The sequence below is a fragment of the Schistocerca nitens genome, chromosome 1, assembly GCF_023898315.1.
Source record: "Schistocerca nitens isolate TAMUIC-IGC-003100 chromosome 1, iqSchNite1.1, whole genome shotgun sequence".
Lineage (NCBI taxonomy): Eukaryota > Metazoa > Arthropoda > Insecta > Orthoptera > Acrididae > Schistocerca > Schistocerca nitens.
This window is the reverse complement of record NC_064614.1, coordinates 253,692,921-253,717,883: the sequence shown is the minus strand read 5'-3', so window position 1 is coordinate 253,717,883 and position 24,963 is coordinate 253,692,921. Positions and strand designations below refer to the sequence as shown.

Below are 24,963 nucleotides of genomic sequence, written 5' to 3'. Positions count from 1 at the left end.
CAAAAGTAATAAAAGCATAATATATATTTTACGGATTCATCTTTAGACAGAGCACTTGCTTAAAGCGCTGAGAAAATGCTAGTCACACAAAGCTCTGCTGTTAGTGAATCACAACTATTTCAAAAGCTTTTTACTGAGATGTCACACATGTATCATCGTCAAAACTTGTGGCTTGTTGTGGGTAAGAAGGCATGAAACATTAGAGAAGTGGTGTAGCACTGCATTCTGTATCCATGCTCGATGAACAGAGGGGGTGTGGCAGCATCCTTGAACTACACTCGAGCAATGATGTAGTGTAATGAGCATCAAGTGCTTCATGCAAGGCACAGGTCTAAGTGTGGGCAATTTTACCTTGTATTCTTACTGCTGAAACATAACTTTTTTAAGGTTTCATGCTATCAAAGCTACATCAGCTATTATATGTACAAGCATAAATAAACTATTCTATCAGCTAATATAACATTCAAAATAATCAATTTTTCATGTAATTGGATAGGTGAAAAAAACCTATTGCAAGCTACGATCTCCTGTGAGAATCTCAGAGTAGTAAACATGGAGTCAGTGGATAGGAACTGCAGATAGGTGGCACTTGGTGGGATTATGGATTGCCTGTGTGGTGTGCGGAGATAGTCCGCGCAGTTGCAATAATGCTGTGTCTTGGTTAACAGTGGTTAACACCCCTACCTAGTAAGCAGGAGATCCTGGGTTTGAGTCCTGGTCTGGTACACATTTTCACTCATTGCTGATGATTCAACATACTGTTCTGCTGCAGGTGACAGCAGTGATCCCCATCAGTTTACATATAATGTTTGATAGCTGCAGATACTGCATGGTGTCTGTTCTTTTAGACTCGTCTGAAAGAACAGACACTGCACATTCATATAATTGATACACCTAGCTGGACAATGGATCCATCTTCCAATCTCCTGTGGGAATCTCAGAGTTGTGAACATAAAGTCAATGGAGAGGGATTGCAGATAGGTGGCACTAGGAGGGAATGTGGATCAACCATGAGGCATGTCAAGATAGTCCATGCAGTTACAGTAACTCTGTGTTTCAAGTGGTGCAGTGGTTTATGCACCTGCCTAGTAAGCAGGAAATCCTGGGTTTGAATCCCAATCCAGTACACATTTTCACTCATTGCCACTGATTTCACATAACGTCCCACTGCAGTTGACAGCAGCGATCCCCCACAGTTTACACTCAGTATTACCCTGGTCTTAAATGTTTTAATCAGCTACTTTTATAGGGCCATGACTTCCTAAAATCATGCACTGAAATGAGATCCATTCTGCCTGAGATTTTTCCCACTGCTCAAAGAATAGCTTTTCATCACCCTCCCTATCTTCACAACATCCTCCTCAGACCCTATGCTCCTTCTATATCCATCCCTACCTATGGCTCGTACCCCTGTGACCATCCCTGCTGCAAGACTTGCCCTATACACCCTCCTACCATCACATATACCAACCCTGTAAGTGGCAAAACATATGTTATCAAAGGGAGGGCCTCCTGTGAAATGACACATGTCGTATACCAGCCCTTATGTAAATGCTGTTTGGCCTGTTACATTGGCATGACTACCACCAAATTATTTCGGTTAGGATAATGGACATAGACAGAGGTTGTATACTGGCAACACACAATATCCTGTTGCTGAGCATGCTCTACAACATAACAGTCGTGACCTCAATGCCTATTTCACCACATGATTCTTCCTCCAGACACCAGTTTCTCAGAACTCTGTGGGTGGGAACCAGCATTACAACATGTCCTTGGTTCTCACCACCTACTTGGCCTAAATTTACATTAATTTCTTTCACGTCAGTATTTCTTCACGTAACAACTCCTTTCTTCACTCCAGTTTAGTTTTCTACATCTTTCATTTTCTGATCTATCTGTTTATCACCATTCTCCCCTCCCACCTCCGTTACATACAGTACGCCTAACTTTTCACTCTTATTAACTCATGCATGATGTTTTAGTAGTAATCTCTGTCTTGCTCATTACCTGGTCTTCCACTTTTAAGTTCTCAGGTTTTCAAATCTCATCCATTGCAGTCCCTACAAACTGTCTTCCCTTCTCATTCTGTCCGTTAAGTCACTGCTGACCCAGGGTTCTGTGTGACTTTTCCAAACTGTACCTCTTCTGTTAATCCTCTCCAGTCCTTTTCCTTCACCCCTCTTCCTTACGCCTCAAGTTGTCTGCTGGAAGAAGAAGCCTCTGGCTCCAAAAGCTTGCATAAGTTAAACCTCTTTTTGTGTGTGTTCTCCTGTTACCACTTGGTGAGTAAACTTTTTTTATCTATCCATTTACATTATATTCTATCAGCTAGTTTGACTTGATTGGAAGGAAATCTACTGGTGAGAAAGACTCAATGATCTTAATCTCAGAATCAGACATAATCTCACATGGAATTTACTCTATACCGAAGCATGGTAATTAAGGGAGAATGAATCTTACTCTGCTTGGAGCATACACTGTGCTGAATGTTGACAATATTAGGAAAAGGATAGACAGCTACTCACCATAAAGATGACCCATTGATCTGCATACAGGCACAACGAAAAGACTGTTATACATTATAGCTTTCGGACAAAGCCTTCTTCAGCAAAGAAAACATGTACACATTCACAAAAGCAAGCACACCTCAGCTCTGAACAGAATGTGACTATCATGTGAACAGCAATATGGAGTGGGGCAGGGAAGAGGAAGAGATAGCAGGGAATCGTGGGAGGAGACAAGAGCACTGTCTGGTGGGGTGTGCAGGGACTAGAGATTGCCATGTACCGTGTCGGGAGGTGGTATGTGGTGGGAAAAGCAGGAACTGGAAAAGGAGAGTAGCAGGAAATGAGACAATCAGGAAAGCAGTAGGTTACCATAGGTTGAGAGCGGGATAATTTTGGGATTGGAGAATGTGTTGTAAGGATAACTCTCTTCTGCACAGTTCAGAAAACCTGGTGATGGAGGGGAGGATCCAGATCAGTCTCAACCTATGGTAATGTACCATCCCACCACTCTCCACTGAGCAGTTTCCACCCTCTCGTCCTATCACCTCCTTCCTTTTCACAGTCCTTCACCATCTACCCACCCATCCTTTCCCCTTCCCTGCTCCTCTTCTTCTGTGCTCCTTTCCCTTTCCACTGCCCATTTTGTCCCCCACACTCCACATCCTGACACTAGTCTCTAGTCCCTGCATGCCCTAACAGACAGAACTCTTCTCTCCCACTTCCCCACCACACTCTGGAATGCTATTCACGTGACAGTCACAGTCAGAGCTGCTAATGGCAGTGGTCACATGTGTGTGAGGTGTGCTTGCTTGTGTGTTTAATACTATCACAGCTCTCTCCTTTTCATACAGACTCTTCATTCTCTTCCAATATTTTAAGTATCTTATAACTAATTAGCTTATCTTGATCCTCCATGCTGTAACAACTACATAATATCTCACTGACCTCAACGGGTATGAATTGATTTTCATGTACCTGTTTCACCAATTCCAAATCATCAAATCCTACTGTTCTATTACTCATATCATTATTTAGTACTTTCACATAAACCATACCATCTAACTCATCATAAAATACAACATCAGCATCAAAATAATCATTAGCAACATCATCTGCAACCACTTCAACTACACGTCTCCTCATCACAATCACTATCAAAAGTACTAGAACATGTGCTAGCGGACACACAAACATAATTTAACTTAGGTATGTGATTCTTTCTTTTCTCCACATCTTTTTCAGATAATAGCAAAAATTTGCCATCATAAAGTAAGTTATCTAAACAGTACTCATCAGCATCATCATAAATTTTGCTATTACTAAACACATAATTCTCATCAAATAACTTAGTCAAATTATCTGTACTAAGATGAAATGTATTTCCTGTTTTACTAGTCTTTTCCCTCATTTCCATCAGCATGAACTCCCAAAATCCTTTATCATAATCAACTTTGTTTATCTGGTAATTATTGTGTCTATTGTGGTGTCTGTGGCCTGAATCCCACGTTCTTCTCCTGCCTCTATCTTGATTGATTGATTTATTTATTTTATCCATCTTTCAGCATTAACATGAAATCTATGTCATCAGAAGAATTACAGCTATTTGCACATTATGTTTTTCATAACAAAATATTACATGGTACAAAAATAACAGTGTTGTACCCTATTATCTTATAATTGCCTCTACATCCATATCTATACATGACAGTAAGCCTTAATTTATTAGCATTAACATGCAATTGACGCTGTCAGAAGAATTATAGCTATTTGTACATTATGTTTCATATAAAAAAATATTGCATGGTAAAAAATATAGCAGTGTTGTACCCTATTAGCTTATAGCTGCCTCTAAACCACATCTATACATAACAGTAAGCCTTAATTTATCAATAAATTAGGTCATCTTTACAACTATTCTGAAATTATTCTATACTATAGAAAGTATTTACCTTCATCCACACTTTGGTTTTAGTTTTAAATATGTTCAGTGAAACCACTTGAGCCTGAATGGGTAAAGTGTTGAATGATTGTATGCCTATGTATTCATACCTAGATTGGGTTTTCTTAAGCCTGGTTGTGGATATATCAATCGCATTTGTTTGTTGACTATTGTGTTGATGAACAGATTTCCTTATAGTGTAGTGGTTTAAGTTTTCTTTTATTTTTAATAGGGAACAATATATGTAAAGAGATGGGACTGTGAGAATTTATAAGTCTTTAAAATAAGGTCTACATGAGGTCTTGTCAGTGATTCCATAAAGACATCTAATTGCTTTTTTTCTTCCAAGTGAAAATTTTTGGCTCCTGGGGAGTTACCCCATAAAAGAATGCCATATTGTAGATGGCAGTGTAAGAAGGCATAGTATGAATGAAGTAATAAATCTTGTGTAATACATGTGTGTATTTTGACTAGTAGGTAGATAACTCGTGATAACTTTCGACACACATAATCTGAATGTGTGTCCCACATTAATTTCGAGTCAACATGTATTCCTAGTAGTTTAACAGATGATAATCAGTGTTACTGTTTGACAAACTGAAGATTATATTGGCAGTCTTTTCATGGTTCATAGTTAACTCATTAGCCTTAAACCAGATATTCTTCACTTTCCTCCTTCAGTTTGTTTATATCCTTTCTGGTACTAGCCAAGGTTGTGTCATCAGCATAGAGGATAGATTTTTTAGGGTATGTTACTCGGAAATTCATTTACAAAGAATATAAATAGTAGAGGGCCAAGCACTGAGCCCAGAGGAACACCTCGTTTTATACTTAGTCTGTGACTTTTGGCCTTTATGCTTTACAATTTGTTTTCTATTGCTGAGGTATGATTGAATTAGTCAGAGTCCCAAGTGTTTGATTCCATAGCAACACGGTTTATCTAATAATAATTTGAGGTTAACTGAGTCAAAAGCCTTACTCAAGCCAATTTGAATGGCTTCGGCAGATAATTCTGACTCAAATGCTTTGAATGTCGATAGGTTTGACCTAAATCGATACTGAGAATCAGTTAATATATTATTGTCTGATAGGCGTATAGCCGGCCGCTGTGGCCGAGTGGTTCTAGGCATTTCAGTCCGGAACCACGCTGCTGCTATGGTCGCAGGTTCGAATCCTGCCTCAGGCATGAATGTGTGTGATGTCCTTAGGTTAGTTAGGTTTAAGTAGTTCTAAGTCTAGGGGACTGATGACCTCAGATGTTAAGTCCCATAGTGCTTAGAGCCATTTGAACCATTTTTTGATAGGTATATGCATATTTGCTGCAGTATGCAGTATTCTATTATATTTGAAAGAATAGGCACAAGTGAAATTGGTCTATAATTATTGATACAGGACTTGTCACACTTTTTGTAGAATGATATAACAACTGTCTTTTTGAGACATTCTGGAAAGTGTCCACTAGAGAGCATCCAGTTTATCAGTATGAAAAGAGGATATGATATGAGATCTAAAAATTTTTTAAATTACAAAGTTTGACAGGCGATAAACATTTTAGATCTGGAGTATCCTAATTTAGAGTTTGCTTTAATTATATCAATTACTTGTGCTTCTCTCCATTTACAAGCTGATACTATGTTTGTAATGTTCCGTTGAAAATTTCTGCCAGATGTGGGGTGAAAAATAGGTGTATGTGTAGAATTGGAATTCTGGTTGCCCTGAGTTGAGAGGCTAAGTTTGGCAGAGTTGACAAAAAAGTGATTGAAATCATCAGCAGTGATGTTAGCAGCATTTGTGTTGTCTTTATAGTTTATTTATTTATTGTTCCGTAGATCCAGTTAGTGAGTCAATCACAAGGATATGGAACGTGTCAAATTGTACATGTGTCAATTTAAACTTACAATAAATACAAGGGCAATTCAATGGCAAATTGTACATAGTTTAAGTAAGACATACTATAAATACAGTAACAGATACAATGTCAGCTAGATAACATAACAACCATTTGACAGAAAAAGAAGTTTCAAATAAAGGTTAAAGATAAGAGCACAAAGTTAAATCAGATATTAGGCCTACAAGAGTAAATACATGTACAGCCAATCTGTTGTTACAAAAAGTGTGCTAATGCCCAAATGCACAAAAAAATCAATTTAACTACTTCTAGACACAATAAGTTTAGTGATGGTATACATTTTCTTTCAGGTATTCATCCACAGTATAATAAGATTTCTCTGTCAGGTAATCTTTGAGAACTTGTTTAAATTTTGGCAGTTCTGTATGAACACATTTGATATGTAGTGGTAGAGCATTGAACAGCTTAATGCTGGAGTAGTGAACTCCTTTTTGTACCAGAGTGAGACGTTTCATTTCTAAATGTAGATGGTTTTTGTTTCTGGTGTTATAACCATGGAATTTACTGTTGTCTTGGTATATGGAATAATTTTTGCACACAAAGGTCAGCAAGGAAAAAATATACTGTGAGGCAGTTGTTAGGATACCTATCTTCCGAAACAAGTGCCTGCAAGAGTGTCTTTGATGGACCCCACACATTATTCTGATTGCTTTTTTTTTTTTTGGATGGTGAAAACTTTTTTTGCAAGTGGTTGGTTCCCCCAGAATATGATAGCATATGACATCAATGAGTAGAAGTAGCCAAATTAGGCAACCTTAATAGTGTCAACTTCAGCCACTGAAGAAATTACCCGTAATGCAAATGTTGCCGAGCTAAGTTTTTTACATAGATGAAGACTGTGAACTGACCAATTACATTTACTGTCTATCTAAGCACCCAGGAATTTTGTGTCTTCAACTTTCTGTATTGGTTGATCTCTACATTTTATGTCAATTTCATCAGGATTACTTTGTGATGTATGGAACCTCATAAAATGAGTTTTATCTGCATTGAGTGAGAGACCATTTGAGGAGAACCAATTTAAGATGTCATTAAAAACAGTATTTGTAGTTTTTTCAAGATCATGATCAATCAAATCGTCAATTAGAATTGTGGTATCATCGGCAAACAGGGTAAATTTGCTGTTTGTCTCAGAACAAAGAGGAAGATCATTAATAAAGATGAGGAAAAGCAGTGGGCCCAAAACGGAGCCTTGAGGCACACCACATGTTATCGTGCCCCATTCAGATGAGGCAGGTTCTCCAGAAGAGCCATTTAGCATTACAGTCTGCTTCCAATCCTGTAGATATGATTGTAGGCACAAGCCAACAGTACCAGCTAAACCATAGTATTCTGCCTTTTTCCAAAGAATTTGGTGGTTTACACAGTCAAAGGCTTCTTAAGATCACAAAAAATACCCACTGGAGACATTTTTTTGTTAATGGCTTCCAAAACTTGGTTACTGAAAGAGAATATTGCCTGTTCAGTACAAAGACCGGCACGAAAACCAAACTGATTTTTGCTTAAGATACTGTGGAAGTTGAGATGGTCTACAATCCTCCTGTGCATGAATTTTTCTAGAATTTTCGAGAAGATAGTTAATAGGGATATTGGGCGATAGTTTGTAACAATGCTTTTATCCCCTTTTTTAAAGAGAGGAATCACTACAGCCAACTTAAGTCTGTCAGGGACAATCCCATCTTGTAGGGATGCATTGTATATGTTGCATAAGACAGGACTAACAAATTTATAACAGTGTTTCAGCATTTTACTGGAAATATTGTCCACACCAGCAGAATTTTTATTTTTTAATGATCTAATTACTCTTATGACTTCGCTTACAGTAACTGGAGATAAGGATAACTGTGGGATATCCACATCTAGCTCTGCTTTTATTACTTTCCATGCAGCCTTACATTTATTGTGTGATTTTTTAATGAAATCACCATTTGGCTTACACTTGGCTATTTTAATTTTAGATCTGTATTTTGTTTTTAGGTTTTTGTAAGTTTCTTTATCTAATGCTCCCTTTTTGACTTTATCGTGACAAGTAATTACCAATAGTCTCAGTTTTTGTAATTGAGGTGAAAACCACTTCTGTAAAGTTGAGTGGCTAGGTTCCCTTACTTTTTTGTTTTTTAACCATTGAACAGCATGTATGGAAGATTCAGAAATGATTTTGAGGAATGTGCTGAAGGCTTCATCCACATTTCTGGAGGAATGTTCACGGTATTCCAATCTATAGACTTAAGTTCTTCTCTATACTTGCTAATACTTCTACCTGTAAATAGTCTCACATACTGAATTTCTTCCTGGTCTTTTTTTTTTTTTTTTTTTTTTTTTTTTTTTTTTTTTTTTTTTTTCAGTAATTAGTTTTACCCATATACCTCTATGGTCCGACAGGTAATCAACATTAAATAAGCCTAGCTCAAAATCACATTTGTATACATTTGTTATTAGATTGTCAAGAGAGGAGAAATGCCTTGCAGGACTTTCATTACCACAAAAGAGATAGGATCTTAACATATTTACTAAATTAACATTTATGGCTGTCGTTTTCCTAATGTCTATGTTTAGATCCCAGAAATTAATATTTCAGTAACTGTCCTTGTTGTTTTGTTCTGGTGGAATTGTGATGACTCCCCATTCTGAAAATTGATCTCCCAAGCTCAATCTAATTTATCTACGTATTTCAGAAATTCCTCAATAGTGTTGTCTGGTCCGTAAATAAGACTCCACTGAACATGGCCAGGTAAACGCCACTTCACCACATCAATTTGGATTAATGCATCAAGTGATTTATATAAATGTGCTAAAGTCCTAAGCTGATTTTCACAAAATTCTCTCATTCTCATATCTCCTTTGCAGAATCTAATTTTATTCAAAAATTCTGATTTTATTCATGCCTGCTTACTTTCTGACCAAAATTTGTTTAGAAATAATTTTTCAAACTCTGTAAATGTCATTTCTGGGTTAACATACTGGTTAGCCCAGGATAAATCTTCTACATCTAAAATAGATTAAAAAATTTCACTTTCATATGTTCTGGCATGCCTGGGGCAAAGCTGTCTTTGCACCAGTACAAGTAAGCGACAGGGTGGAGTTTAAAATCACCCAGAAAAATTTTGATAATAACATTACTGCAATTGTTCTGAAACATGTTATTATCACTATATATACTACTAAACATATTAATCTCTAGATTTATTACTTTAGAGGTGACTGCTTGAAGACTATTTGTTAATTCATTCACCTGCTGTTTACTGAAGAAATTTGTTCTAAAACAAGTATAGAATTTAATTTTAGTTTCTTGTCAAGGAAATTATTTTTGGTTTCAATATAAGTCTGTTTGTTATGCAGCTCTGATTTTCTTCTGTCAAGTTTGTCAGTGACAATCTTTTCTGTTCCTTTTACTCATTTGTTGACTAGGCCAACATGTTTGTTAACTAGCTGTAATTCAGTAACAGCAAACTTCTTCAGACAATCCACCTCAGATTCTACATCGGATACTGTTTCATGTTCACTGTTTATTTGTTTATTTGCCTTATTAACATCTTCCCTAATTGCTTCTAGCTTCTGGTCCATTGGTTTGAGAATATGTCTATTTTTCTGAAATTATTTTTGACATTGTCTCTACTTTTTTTTTTTATTTTGCTGTGACAGTTTACTATCTAGTAACTTAGAAAATTGATCTAATAGGTTTTCTTGTTGTTGAAATACAAATAAAGGTGAAATTATACTACTTGATGAATACTCTTGGCTTTGAATGTTTGGATTCGGTGTCAATGCACGTAGCTGTTGACCCGATCTTGTTGTGATTCCGCCTTGGTCACATGCAGAAAACGTATTGCTTCTACTCATTTTAACTAATTTTCCACAACTTGATGAGATGATAAAAAAAACTTCCAAAAACTATCTTTCCTATAATATTTGTGAAGTATGTCACACACAATTATTTGATTGACTTTATTATGCAATTTCACTTCCTATCAGTTAGCTGTTTTACTACTCTGTTATGTAAGTAATATTTTGGTACTCATCTGACAGTCCATGCTGCTGGCTGTTGGTGTTGGTCCATTTATTCACATGTCCACTTTTTCCATATAGGCCCTTGTTTCTGTTCATGTCCCAGTACATGGTAAAAAATTATTTCACCCAAAACTTAATAACCATTAGCATACAATGAAGTTTTATACATATCCCAGCTCTTTTCACCACATTGTAATAAAACATGGTGGAAATGTTTTTGCAGGTGTTTGGAATGTGTATCGTTGTTTAACACAAGAAAAACAATGTTAACTATACCACGTTTTACCACACATTACCAGGATAAAATATGTTCTCCACCAGTTTTATATGTATCTCACGTAATGTGGGATGTAGCCTCTTGATGCTGCCATAGATTCATTTTGATGTTATTGCATCGTCACATGGATATCATGTAATGGTTTAATTAAGTTTTAGTGCTTCTTGTTCATTTCGCATGCTAGATGTTCAGCGGCATATGTACGAAGTCTGACTACATGCTGTTGATACAAAATTTGGTCTAAGACTGAAGTATGGCAACTTACAAATTGCCTCTATTTATATGGTTTTAAACAGTTACTGTCATTGTTACATATAGAATTTAGCATTTATACAATTAAAGTTTTTACATACTTCTTCCCAAATTACATACAAATTTACATGGAATAAAAGAGAATAATTTCATACAAAGACAGGAAAGAATTTGTTTCTATTAAGACTATAAATTACATGTTTTATCATTGCAACAATGTATTTCATTAATTTAACATATAGTATTTAAGTAACGTAAAAAAAAATCATGCTATCATTTTCAGTTGAACAGAGTGATTAGTTTTATTGAATGAAAGGCCCAGAAGCAACTAATTAACTTTTCAACAAGTAAAATTTTACATTTCTATATGGATGTTATTACAGTTGTATTAAGGAACACCAATTAAAACTGATGATGGTCGAAGTAGAGAGGATATAAAATGTAGACTGGCAATGGCAAGGAAAGCGTTTCTGAAGAAGAGAAATTTGTTAACATCGAGTATAGATTTAAGTGTCAGGAAGTCTTTTCTGAAAGTATTTGTATGGAATGTAGCCATGTATGGAAGTGAAACATGGACGATAAATAGTTTGAACAAGAAGAGAATAGAAGCTTTCGAAATGTGGTGCTACAGAAGAATGCTGAAGACTAGATGGGTAGATCACATAACTAATGAGGAGGTACTGAATAGGATTGGGGAGAAGAGGAGTTTGTGGCACAACTTGACCAGAAGAAGGGATCGGTTGGTAGGACATGTTCTGAGGCATCAAGGGATCATCAATTTAGTATTGGAGGGCAGCGTGGAGGGTAAAAATCGTAGGGGGAGACCAAGAGATGCATTCACTAAGCAGATTCAGAAGGATGTAGGTTGCAGTAGGTACTGGGAGATGAAGAAGCTTGCACAGGATAGAGTAGCATGGAGAGCTGCATCAAACCAGTCTCAGGACTGATGACCACAACAACAACAATATTAAAACGTGAGTATGCTTGATTCTGACTGAAAAATCATCTTGTCATATTTTCATTAGGGATTCAAACAATTTCTGGTTTCAAAACATAAAAATACCTGACACTCTATGACTTGGAAATATCGGAAATTTAATGGTTAATTACTCCGTAATTTCAATAGCAAAATCAATCCTACCATGTACCTGAAAGTTGTCTTGGGTGTGAATGATGATGATACATTAGTTTTTAATCCAACATGTTTCCTTCATTCCATATACTGGTGAGACCCAATGTAAACAATGTCAAAACAACAGTTCAAATTAGTGTAAATTATTAATATTATATATATACCCTATTTGGGAGACTAGAGATGAGATTGGAATAGAATATATGGTCCTAAGAGGTTGTGGTATTACAATCTTACTGGCAGAATTTTGACATGGTTGTTCATAATTATAGTCCGATTAAGAGGTAACATTGCATGTAATTATTGATATGAACTGTAATAATACGATTCACGTTGTCCGTTGCACTTCACATAGTGTAGACCAGGAACAGTCTGCTAGGCATGCCCAATGTCAAACTGACTGGGCACGGCCCATGCTGCCTGAGTTGTTGTTGTTCCACCGGCAGAGGGCGTGGCCTAATTCTCGCATGCCCTCTGGTGGCCGGGACTTTACTTGCGGCAACTACTGTCCGTGACGCACCATGCCGATGTGCAACTCCCGCAATCTTTCTGGTGGCTACTGCATGGACTTTAAGCTGAATATAATGATAAATGAACTTGTAAATGTGTTTTACATGATTACTAACATTTAATTAAGAAGAAAAAATTGTACATTATTTGAATCTAACACATGTTTGCTCCATAATAATTTGTATAAATATCCAATTTCTACTTCAGAGCCTTATATTCCATGTAGCACCTTGCCTCTCATTTAAAATATTTGAAAAAAAATTCACATTACCTTTACAACCAAAGTTTTTGCTTAACACTCTCTCTTACCTCTGAGAATGGATTAGAATTTTTAATCATTAAACAGGTCTGAGGAACAGTTTATATCACTGGGGTTTATTGTGAACTAAAATATAGGGTATCAATCTTAAGCTGTTATTCATTTTTCACTTTAAAAGGCACTAATTTACATTTTTTTCATTGCAGGACATTGTGGTGCCCTCGAAATATTTTGCACATGAACTTGTTTCTTTCATTTATTTTGAGAGCATTTGTTTCACTACTTAAAGAAAGTATTTTTGTTCTTTATATTGGTCTCCCAAGCAATTTAGTAGAGGAAGGTGGTATATATTTCTTCAAAGAACAACCTGAGGTAAGCAATGAAGCTTTGTAATATCTATATCTAGAAAGATAATTGTTTTAACTCTTACAACAAATACAGTTATTGTCACTTTACTTGTGTCCATTTCCTTCTCATCAGATTTTCTCGTATATTGAGTATCTAACATTTATTACTATCATCATTAGTGCTAATATAGATTGTTTCATAGTGAACTGATCATGGCTTAGATGCCTGAATCAAAGGTGTACAAAAGCCCCTATTAAAATTAAACAGATTTAGAAACTTGCTCACTTACAAGCCGAAGTACTGTGCAAAATAAAGCTAAAGTGGTCCAGAAGATGAAGTGAGATGATAGCAATTGAGAGAGAGCCCACCAATGCATAGTCTTATATTTGTCCTCTGTGTAAGTTCACATGATCAGCCAGCAATATTGGCAGTGCTCTTGCTGCTGGTGCCCTTGCCAGATGTGGGTGATTTTACACATACCCATACACCTGTATCTTCCATTTGCACATATGGTAGGGTTACTAAAGAAATTAGATTAGATTAGATTTACTTTCATTCCAATTGATCCGTAGTGAGGAGGTCCTCCAGGATGTGGAACATGTCAGAAAAACAACAATACATGACAAATATTTACAACTAAAACAAATAAGCTAATGTACCATTCCACAGGTCCCAAGAGGAATGATCATCATTTTTTAATGAACACTAACAGTCATTTTACAAATACTAATGCACTGAATTTAAAATAAAAAAGTTTTTTATTTATTTATAAGGTAATAAACATGTAATACAACTACTGTAATACTTATTTACAATGAACACATTACTGCACTGAAATGGTGCAGAAGTTAGATTACACTTACACACACACACACGCACGCAAATTTTCAATGAACACCTTACTGCACTGAAATTGTGCAGAAGTTATGTTGTACTTATATACAAATCAGTTGGTTTTACTAAGAAATTCATCAATGGAGTAGAAGGAGTTGGCCACCAATAAATCCTTTAGGCTTCTCTTAAACTGAATTTCAGACAGCCTTATAACTGTTTCATGTGTGAATAAGAAAATTATTCAGTAAGATCTGCAAAGTGTATCAAATCACTAAGTTTTTGTCTGTTGATCATCCACAAACAGACAGTTTCACAAGACATGGATTTCACCTAAACAGAAGTCTGGAAATTGTAATGGGCTGCCATAGATGTCTTCAGGAGTGACAGTGTTAGAGCCAAGTGTGTGGTACTCTGTGCAGTGCCAAGCCTACGACATTGCAGTTTATGCAGCCAAATCCTGGGAATGTTGAAGCACAACAAACATAATCATCCCTATCACAACCAATTCCAACTGCACCAACACAATTATCACAAATCACAGTGAAAATATAATTATCAGCAGCAGGACTGCTATTATTACCAGCAGGAAAACTACCACCATTAGCTGCAGCAGCAGAACCAGTACAACCAAAAACAGAAGATACTGAAGGAATATAGGCACAATCAAAACTGCCTTTCAAAGGCTATGGCAGCATAGATATACATGTTAGGGCAGGTGGAGTGGTCATTATTCATGGATTTGACAGGAATGCTCATTGTAAGCAAAAAAATCTTATGAACATATGTCCTATTCTGAGTGGTTTCTGAGACAGAATACATTTAATGGATGTTTGATTTTGGGCTAGATGTGTACACATGTGTCTTACCCATCTGACCTCTTTTAGAAGAGCAAATGATGGGACATAATTATCTTCATTTTTTTGGAAAATTTGTTGTTGAACTCCTTGAGTATGTTCCTTTGGTCACGAAGGCTATAATGTACTTCCACCATGATGGAGTCTCTCCATGCTGCTGCTCTCATCATGGAACATGCAGAGGTACTCAGACAAGCCACACAAAATGTTCTTCCAAGAATACTCAGATGCAACGAAATTGATGGTGGGGTATTCAAACATTTTTTATGAACTGTACAATGACTGTAAGATGATGTGTACAATAATTCTTAGAGGTGAATGTGTTAAAAATATATCGTTTTCAACAGATACTTTGTAAAATGCATCTTGCAAAACTTAACAATATTATGAAAAGGAAAGTTAGTACTCACCATATAGCGGAGATGCTGAGTTACAGATAGGCACAACAGAAAGACTGTCACACATAAGTGTCTTCCTGTTTCCTTAAATAACATACTTATATGGCAAACAGTCCGGACACTTCAATGATGTCATCCAGGATACCAAGCAGCATACATAGCACACACCCGTTGGGCATTTTGATCACAATAGCCATACATCAACACGATATTGACCTTTTCCGCAATTGGTAAATGGTCCATTTTAACACGGGTAATGTATCACGAAGCAAATACCATCCACACCGGTGGAATGTTGCATGACACCACATACTTATATGTTTGCGACTATTACAGCACCATCTATCACAAAGTGAAAAAAGTGGTCCAACTAAAACATTCACATTTCTTTACGTACTACACGAATATGTAATAAAAACTGGGGATTCCTATTTTAAAAAACGCAGTTGATATCCGTTTGACCTATGGTAGTGCCATCTAGTGGGCCAACCATAGCGCCATCTGGTTTCCCCCTTCAAGCTAGACAAGTTTCATTCTTTGTTGTTTTTTTGTTTTACACTTATTTTGTGAGATATTTGGCCTGGTCACGACCAATGGAGCACCCTGTTCAATCAGTTTTTTTATGTAAAACTTTTGAGTAACATTTTATTCATTCTTTTCTTAATATTTGGGAACAAATTTTTATGTTTCAAGATATTCATCTATAGTATAACACCAATTTTGCAATAAATATTTATGGACAACTGTTTTAAATGTTGACATGTCTTTTATTGTTTTAATGTTATTAGGTGGCTTATTGTATTGTCTGTATCCTGTTTGGAGTAACACATTCTGTTTTAGTGTTGTGTATGCATGTGGAACATGCATATCCTGCTTTCTCCTTGTGTTATACAGGTGGATACTCTCGTTAGTTGATATAAGATTGTTGCTATTTTCTAAGATTTTCCAAATAAATATTATTACTTGTAAGATATATAAACATGGTAGTGGAAGGATGTGAAGTTTCTTAAATAAGGGGTTGCATGAGATTCTTGAGGCAGCATTTTCTATGGCTCTTACAATTCTCTTTTGGCACATAAAATAAGTTTTGCTGGCAGATGCATTTCCCCAAAACATTATGCCATATTGGAGTTCCTGGGCAAAGTATACACTTCTTAGTGTCTCTTTTGATGTGCAACCAGAAATAATTTTGATAGTATACCAAATGATATTCAATTTATTTATAATGTATTTTGCATGTTGGATCCATATTCCGAGAAATTTTGTAGAGCTCTTAGTTTTCAAGGATTCTGGTAAACAACTCTATGTCTCGTGTTAGTGGACATTTATTTTGCACTTTGTGTAAGTTCATTGTGACTTTTTTCTGTGTTTATTACTTAACTGTTTCCAGAAAACCAGTCTGTAATGTGGGTGGTACACTTTTTAATCGCTATCAGTTATTCTTCTCTTGTCCTTTCTTTTATTATCAGATTTGTGTCATCTGTGAGGTTTATGTAATTATGGTATGGACTGGTCGATTCCAAGTCATTCACAAAGAGTAGAAACAGATAGAAACAGAATTGGACATAGAATAAAGCCTTGTGGTACACTGTACTTAATGCTCTGCTTTTCTGAGTGGTAGGACTTTCTCTTGCTCCCTTCTTGGATAGCTACCTCAACCACTTGGTTTCTATTTTGGAGATATGATTTTATCCATTCACAAGCTGGGCAGATAATACCTACAGATTCAATTTTCTTAAAAAAGGTGTGATTTATGACATCAAATGGTTTAGAGAGGTCTAGAAATATGGATGAGATATGCTCTTTGCTGTCTATTGAATGTAAGGTTTCATTTAGGAATGCAAAAATAGCAGTCTCAGTAGATTTAAATTTTCAGAATCCTTTTTATGTATTTGAGAAGTAATTATTTTTCTATGAAATTGATCAATCTTTTATAATAGATTTTTCAATTATTTTGGAAAAACCAGATAGTATAGAAATAGGCCTATAATTTGATACTTCTGTTTTTATCCCTTTCTTGAGCAGAGGTTCTACTCTTTCTCTCTTCAATTTTTCTGGGAACGCCCCTTCTGATAGAGAACAGTTACAGATGTCGACAGGTGGCCTGGGTATGAGGGAAGCACATTTCTTCAAGATGTAGTCAGGGTTATTGTCACTAGCAACAGAGAATTTGGGCTTCAGTTCTTTGATTGTAGCAAGCATTTCCTTATCATTGGTAGGATATAGTAAAATAGATTTATTATTTAAAGTACAAATGGACTGATTTCTGGGAGTACATTTGGATTCGATTTATAAGATATTCAGCTAACTGTGTAAAGTACGAATTAAATTTATTTGCAATTTTTGTAGGTTCAGTTATCACAGCTGACTTTTCCATTAGGCAGTTAATATTAAGGAAATCTGCCTGTTCTGCTGCAGTTTCCTTCCTTACAATATTCCATGTGGCTTTCATTGTATTGGAGGAATTTTTCATGCATGTGTCATTTGCCATTATTTTTGCTTGTTTGACAACATCTTTGAAGAACTTTTTATAGGTTTTGTAATAAGTATCAAATTCTGGTGACGTGAGCTGTTTGGAAATCTGTGTAGTAATCTTTTTTTGTTTGAGGATACCAGAATCCCAGAAGTGATCCATTTATTTTTTGTTTTCCTTGTGTATATTTTCCTCTGTGTTGAAGGGAAGCACAATTCAAAATAGTAGGAAAAATTACTGATGAAGTTTTTATATTTTTCATCTGTGTGTTTGCAGTTATAAATCTCTTTCCAGTTTTCTTTGTTCAGGTAATGGAGAAAGTGATTTATATTTTCATTACTGTAGTTTCTACTGGTGGTAGTTAGGCAGTGTTTAAATTGCAGTTCAGTTTCTGTACTCAGAGTTATTCAACTGTGTGACCCCCAAAGCACATGTTTAGTGTTTCTATTGTAAGTTCATTTCTATATTTACAAATATCTGATCAATGGTGGTGGACGAGGTCTTCTTGATACGAGTTGTTGTTTCCACAGTAGATTTGATGTTAAAAGTTTTCAAGGGATTCAGAAATTCATTATTTTCTTTGATGTTCTTTGCAAAGTCAATATTAAAATCACAATGTAAAATAACTCTTTTGTTTCTTTGTGTTAGCCTATTAAGTGAATATTCCGAAAGTTTTAGGAAGATACTTATGTCACCAGTTGCAGCTCTGTATAAACAAATAATGGCTAGTTTAGTGTCGACAATCCCAACTCCTGATAGCTCTACAGCTTTTTCGTTCATTATTTCAACAACAAATTTTATATTTATGAAGTTTGTATGATTTCTTACAAATGTACAATTTCCACCAAGTTTAAGAATTTTTTACAGAAATAACAACCTTGCACAAAGTTATGGAGGGACACTACATAACTTGTCCTCATCAAGCCAAAGTTTTGTGTAACATGATAATGAGGTAGTTTTTAATTTGTTTTCTAAGAAGATTTGGATTTCAATTATTTAGTAGCTAGTGATAGCACATGTTGATGAAAAAGAACCATATTCATACTTCTGTACTCTACCTGTGAGTTTAGAAATAAGATATTACGGTGAATCATCTGTGAGTTGGCAGACTGATTTTTCACAGTTTTATTTTTTTCCTGGCTTGAAACTATAAAAAATTGTCATTGAATGGAAGAGATGTATTTTGCCTATGGCTTCGACGTAAGGTGTTTTGCATTGCTGCTCCAGTTGTTGTTGGTTCTGCTGCTACTACTAGTAGTGTTGTTGTTGTTGCTGCTGCTGCTGCTACTGCTACTGCTTCTGATGATCATGTTGCTGCTGCTTCACTTATTTCTGGTGTTTGCTCTTCCACAACTACTGTGCTGTTCTGTGAGCTGCTTGCATTTGGGGTTTTCACTTGCATTAGCAAAAGCTCACATTTGTCTTGGAGGATTGCAGCTTTGCTGACAGCAGATTTTCCATTTGAGTCTCCAGATAATATGCACTTCTTGTCCATGAGAGGTATGACTCTTGTATCATCACATTGCACATTTGAGATTTTATTTACTACATCTAAAATTTTTGTTACTACAAAGGTTTTTTCAAGTTTATTTAGGTGAAAACTGTGTGTTGTGTGGAATCTTTTCCCAAAATTGCTTATGTTCACAAATGTTATATTTTAAACCACCTGCAAATATTTGCATTTCTGTATCTGCACTTTCGATATCTTCGTTTACACAGGATGATTCTCTGAAAAAACAATAATGTTTGTTTCTCTCAGCTCATTATTTTCTTTTTAATGAGATTAAAATATGCTTTTTTCACTCCTTGTAACATCATTTGATCCTGCCAGGAAGTCCTTTTCGCTCAGCGAAGAAATTTTGTTCCTGAGTCATTGATGTAGCAGCACTGAATTTTGCTCCTGGGTTTGTTGTACAATTAAGATTCTGACTGCTTGTGCGCTGAAATTCAGTGGCTATATTTTGGCCTTGGCTGTCTGCATGCAATTTTACATGTATGTGCTGTTCAGAGCATACCAATTTTCTCCCTACCTTTGCTGTGCACGCTGTCTCGTTTGGCACTATTTGTTTTGTCTTTTTTGCTAACATAAGTCAATAGTGTGTCGGGTGAACAGCTTATTGGTGGCAAATGTTTTTGGGAGCACTTTTGCATATGACATATGCATTTAATATTGGTATGCATTTTAGTTACAAAGGCAAATGGTTATATAAATGAATGACATTCGACACATTTTTGCTTCAATAGTGAAAACAAAGTTTGCGGGTTTTGTGTGATGTGGAAGTTAACTGCCACAGTTTTTTCAGAATTTATGATGAACCTATTGGTCCTGAACCAGTACCTTGAGGTATGCATAACTGATATTGCAGCCTCCTGCAGATTTTCCTCATTCTGTGATTTAATTAGAATATTAGTGTCATCTGCAAATAGTACAGTACATCCATCATGTATTTTACTTGCTGAGTCATTTATTTACAGCTGTAAAAACAAGAAATTTTTTGTGTTTCACTATCTTTGTGTTTTATTTCTGTAATCTGCTGATTATTACTGAGGTACAACTGGAGCCACCTTTCAGACTGACTGGTAATTCCATAATTACCTAATTTATGCAAGAGAATGCCATGATCAGTAACATCAAAGGCTCTACTTAGATCCATAAATATCCTAGATACATGTTGCTTATCATCCACTGCTTTTAATACTTCATTTGGACTATAGTTAACAATATCACTTTTTGCACCCTTCTCATACAAAGGTGTTACTTTTGCAGTTTTTACATTATTTGCAACACACCACTCTCAAAAGATGAATTTACTATGTCTGTTAGTGGTTCCACAATAAATGTTGTGCTAAATTTGGTATCTAGTCAACAACCACTGAACATTTACTAGGTAATTCTTACAGGATTCTTGACAGTTCCTCAGGTGTTGCTTGATACATGAAAAATGTGTTTGTATGAATTCTTTGATCTGAGTGACTGACTGGCTGTTTGTCAAGGTGTGTATTTATTGACTGCTGTGCTATATTAGAGAAATAATTGTTGAAAGCACCAGTCACATTTTTGAGGTTGGTTAGTTTACTTTATTCACAATAAGCTCTATATTACTGTGATTAACTGGCCTGGTGCCCATTTCTTCCCTTATAACTTGTCAGGTTGCTTTAGTTTTATTCTTGAACTTACACAATATTTTGTCATTTTCTATTTTTTGCTTTTGAAGTAACTCGAGTTAGCATTCTTCTGTATTTTTTTGAAATATCCAATTAAGTCAGGATTACTATTTTGCTTGGAGTACTCATACAATCTCCTTTTCGGAAGGTTGGAACTTAAATAGTGGCAACTGCTTATTCACAACCAAAACAAAAGAGTCACATGTTTGCACCTGTTACTTTCCCTCAAAGTAGTCACCAGCATTGTGTGTCCAGTGATGGGGAAGACATAGTATACTGTTAGCAGAGCCAGTTCCGTCGATCGTGCGAATGGAGCGGTCTACTGCCTGTTGAATTTCTGTAACAGTTCTGAAGCAAATGTCATGAAGTGGTTCCTACATTTTCTGAATCAAATCAAAGTCACAAGGACTTAAGTCTGGGGAGTATGGTGGATGGTACAGTACTTCCCAGTCCCATCAACCAAACAGAGCAGCCACAGCTTGCGCTCTATGCGCCCGCGCATTGTCATGCAAAATGATGGGTGGGTTGTACAGAATGAAGATGCAAAGCTAGTTCTTTTTGCTGATGATACAAGTATAGTAATCACACCCAAGAAGCAATAATCAGCTGAGGAAATTGCAAATAATGTCTCTCAGAAAATTATTAAGTGGTTCTCTGCAAATTGACTCTCACTAAATTTTGAGAAAACACAGTTTATACAATTCTTTAATTTTTTAGGTTAGGAGGCCTTGGGAAAGTACGGGGTGGGCTGCTATCTCAAAGGGTGCATGGCAAATACAGGACGTGCTTGGATCAAGGAACAGTCAGAATTGTAGTTGTAAATTGTTGTAGTTGTGCTGGGAAAGTCCCTGAGCTACAAGCGCTAATAGAAAGCACAGAAGCTGAAATCGTTATAGGTACAGAAAGCTGGCTAAAGCCTGAAATAAGTTCTGCAGAAGTTTTTACGAAGTCTCAGATGGTGTTCAGGAAAGATAGATTAGGCAGAATTGGTGGTGGAGTGTTTGTGTCTGTCAGTAGTGGTTTATCTTGTAGTGAAGTCGAAGTAGATACTCCGTGCGAATTGCTATGGGTGGAGGTTATACTTAACAGCCAAACTAAGTTAATAATTGGCTCCTTCTACCGACCCCCAGACTCTGATGATATAGTTGCTGAACAGTTCAGAGAAAATTTGAGTCTCGTAACAAATAAATACCCCACTCATACGGTTATAGTTGGTGGGGACTTCAACCTTCCCTCGATATGTTGGCAAAAATACTTGTTCAAAACCGGTGGTAGGCAGACATCTTCCGAGATTGTCCTAAATGCTTTCTCCGAAAATTATTTCAAGCAGTTAGTCCACGAACACACGTGAATTGCAAATGATTGCGAAAACACACTTGATCTCTTAGCCACAAACAATCCACAGCTAATAGAGAGCATCATGACTGATACAGGGATTAGTGATCACAAGGTCGTTGTAGCTAGGCTCAATACCGTTTCTTCCAAATCCACCAGAAACAAACGCAAAATAATTTTATTTAAAAAGCGGATAAAGTGTCACTAGAAGCCTTCCTAAGTGACAATCTCCATTCCTTCCGAACTAACTATGCAAATGTAGACGAGATGTGGCTCAAACTCAAAGATATAGTAGCAACAGCAATTGAGAGATTCATACCTCATAAATTGGTAAGAGATGGAACTGGTCCCCCATGATACACAAAATACGTCCGAACGCTGTTGCAGAGGCAACGGAAAATCCCGAAGATTGGCTAAAATTTACAGACGCATGAAATTTGACACAGACTTCAATGCTAGATGCCTTTAATAGGTTACACAACGAAACATTGTCTCAAAATTTGGTAGAAAATCCGAAGAAATTCTGGTCGTATGTAAAGTACACAAGCGGCAAGATGCAATCAATACCTTCGCTGCGCAGTGCCAATGGTACTGTTACCGACGACAGTGCCGCTAAAGCGGAGTTATTGAACGCAGTTTTCCGAAATTCCTTCACCAGGGAAGACAAATGGAATATTCCAGAATTTGAAACACGAACAGCTGCTAGCATGAGTTTCTTAGAAGTAGATACCTTAGGGGTTGCGAAGCAACTCAAATCGCTTGATACGGGCAAGTCTTCAGATCCAGATTGTATACCAATTAGGTTCCTTTCAGATTACGCTGATACAATAGCTCCCTACTTAGCAATCATATACAACCACTCGCTCACCGATAGATCTGTACCTACAGAATGGAAAATTGCACAGGTCGCACCAGTGTTTAAGAAGGGTAGTAGGAGTAATCCATCGAACTACAGACCTATATCATTGACGTCGGTTTGCAGTAGGGTTTTGGAGTATATACTTTATTCAAACATTATGAATCACCTCAAAGGGAACGATCTATTGATACGTAATCAGCATGGTTTCAGAAAACATCGTTCTTGTGCAACGCAGCTAGCTCTTTATTCGCACAAAGTAATGGCCGCTATCGACAGGGGATCTCAGGTTGATTCCGTATTTCTGGATTTCCGGAAAGCTTTTGACACCGTTCCTCACAAGTGACTTCCAATCAAGCTGTGGGCATATGGGGTATCATCTCAGTTGTGCGACTGGATTCGTGATTTCCTGTCAGGAAGGTCGCAGTTCGTAGTAATAGACGGCAAATCATCGAGTAAAACTGAAGTGATATCAGGTGTTCCCCAGGGAAGCGTCCTGGGACCTATGCTGTTCCTCATCTATATAAATGACCTGGGTGACAATCTGAGCAGTTCTCTTAGGTTGTTCACAGATGATGCTGTAATTTACTGTCTAGTAAGGTCATCCGAAGACCAGTATCAGTTGCAAAGCTATTTAGAAAAGATTGCTATATGGTGTGGCAGGTTGATGCTAAATAACGAAAAGTGTGAGATGATCCACATGAGTTCCAAAAGAAATCCGTTGGAATTCGATTACTCGATAAATAGTACAATTCTCAAGGCTGTCAATTCAATTAAGTATCTGGGTGTTAAAATCATGAACAACTTCAGTTGGAAAGACCACATAGATAATATTGCGGGGAAGGTGAGCCAAAGGTTGTGTTTCATTGGCAGGAAACTTTGAAGATGCAACAAGTCCACTAAAGAGACAGCTTACACTACACTCATTCGTCCTCTGTTAGAATATTGCTGCGCGGTGTGGGATCCTTACCAGGTGGGATTGACGGAGAACATCAAAAGGGTGCAAAAAAAAGGGCAGCTCGTTTTGTATTATCACGTAACAGGGGAGAGAGTGTGGCAGATATGATACACGAGTTGGGATGGAAGTCATTAAAGCAAAGACATTTTTCGTCACGGCGAGATCTATTTACGAAATTTCAGTCACCAACTTTCTCTTCCGAATGCGAAAATATTTTGTTGAGCCCAACCTACATAGGTAAGAATGATCATCGAAATAAACTAAGAGAAATCAGAGCTCGAACAGAAAGGTTTAGGTGTTCGTTTTTCCCGCGCGCTGTTCGGGAGTGGAATGGTAGAGAGATAGTATGATTGTGGTTCAATGAACACTCTGCCAAGCACTTAAATGTAAATTGCAGAGTAGTCATGTAGATGTAGATGTAAATGGTATAACACCATTGATAAATATAGACTATGAATGGAAGTCTGTTGCTAAGGCAGAATACTCAAAATTTATTCGTGTGTGCATTGATGAGAAATTGAATTGGAAGGAACACATCGATGATCTGCTGAAATGGTTAGGTTCAGCTACTTATGCTATTAGGGTTACTGAAAATTTTGCCAATAAACATATCAGTAAATTAGCTTACTATGCCCGTTTTCATTCATTGCTTTCATATGGCTTCATATTTTGTGGCAATTTGATATTAAGAGAGAAAGTATTCATTGCACAAAAGTGTGTAATCAGAATAACAGTAGGAGCCCACCCAAGATCACCTTGCAGACATTTATTTAAGGAACTTGGGATATTCACAGTACCTTCACAATACATATATTCACTTATGAAATTAGTCATTAATAACCAATCCCAATTAAAAAATAACAGCGAAGTGCATAGCTACAACACTAGAAGAAATGATGAAATTCACTATTCTGGAATAAATTTCACTTTGGCTCAGAAAGGTGTG

At 36.6% G+C, this 24,963-nt stretch overlaps 2 protein-coding genes across 3 annotated transcripts in view; both read left to right on the top strand.

Annotated features, from left to right (window-relative positions):
- LOC126247391 (parathyroid hormone/parathyroid hormone-related peptide receptor-like) overlaps window positions 1-24,963 on the top strand; it is a 931,061-nt gene that overhangs the window by 288,138 nt on the left and 617,960 nt on the right. The window lies entirely within an intron of this gene.
- Window positions 1-24,963, top strand: part of LOC126247365 (parathyroid hormone/parathyroid hormone-related peptide receptor-like) — a 289,419-nt gene that overhangs the window by 112,659 nt on the left and 151,797 nt on the right. For both annotated transcript variants that reach the window (XM_049948473.1, XM_049948474.1), the window contains exon 6: window positions 13,003-13,168. In XM_049948473.1, the coding sequence (XP_049804430.1) occupies window positions 13,003-13,168 (166 nt within the window). The remainder of the gene's footprint in view (window positions 1-13,002; window positions 13,169-24,963) is intronic.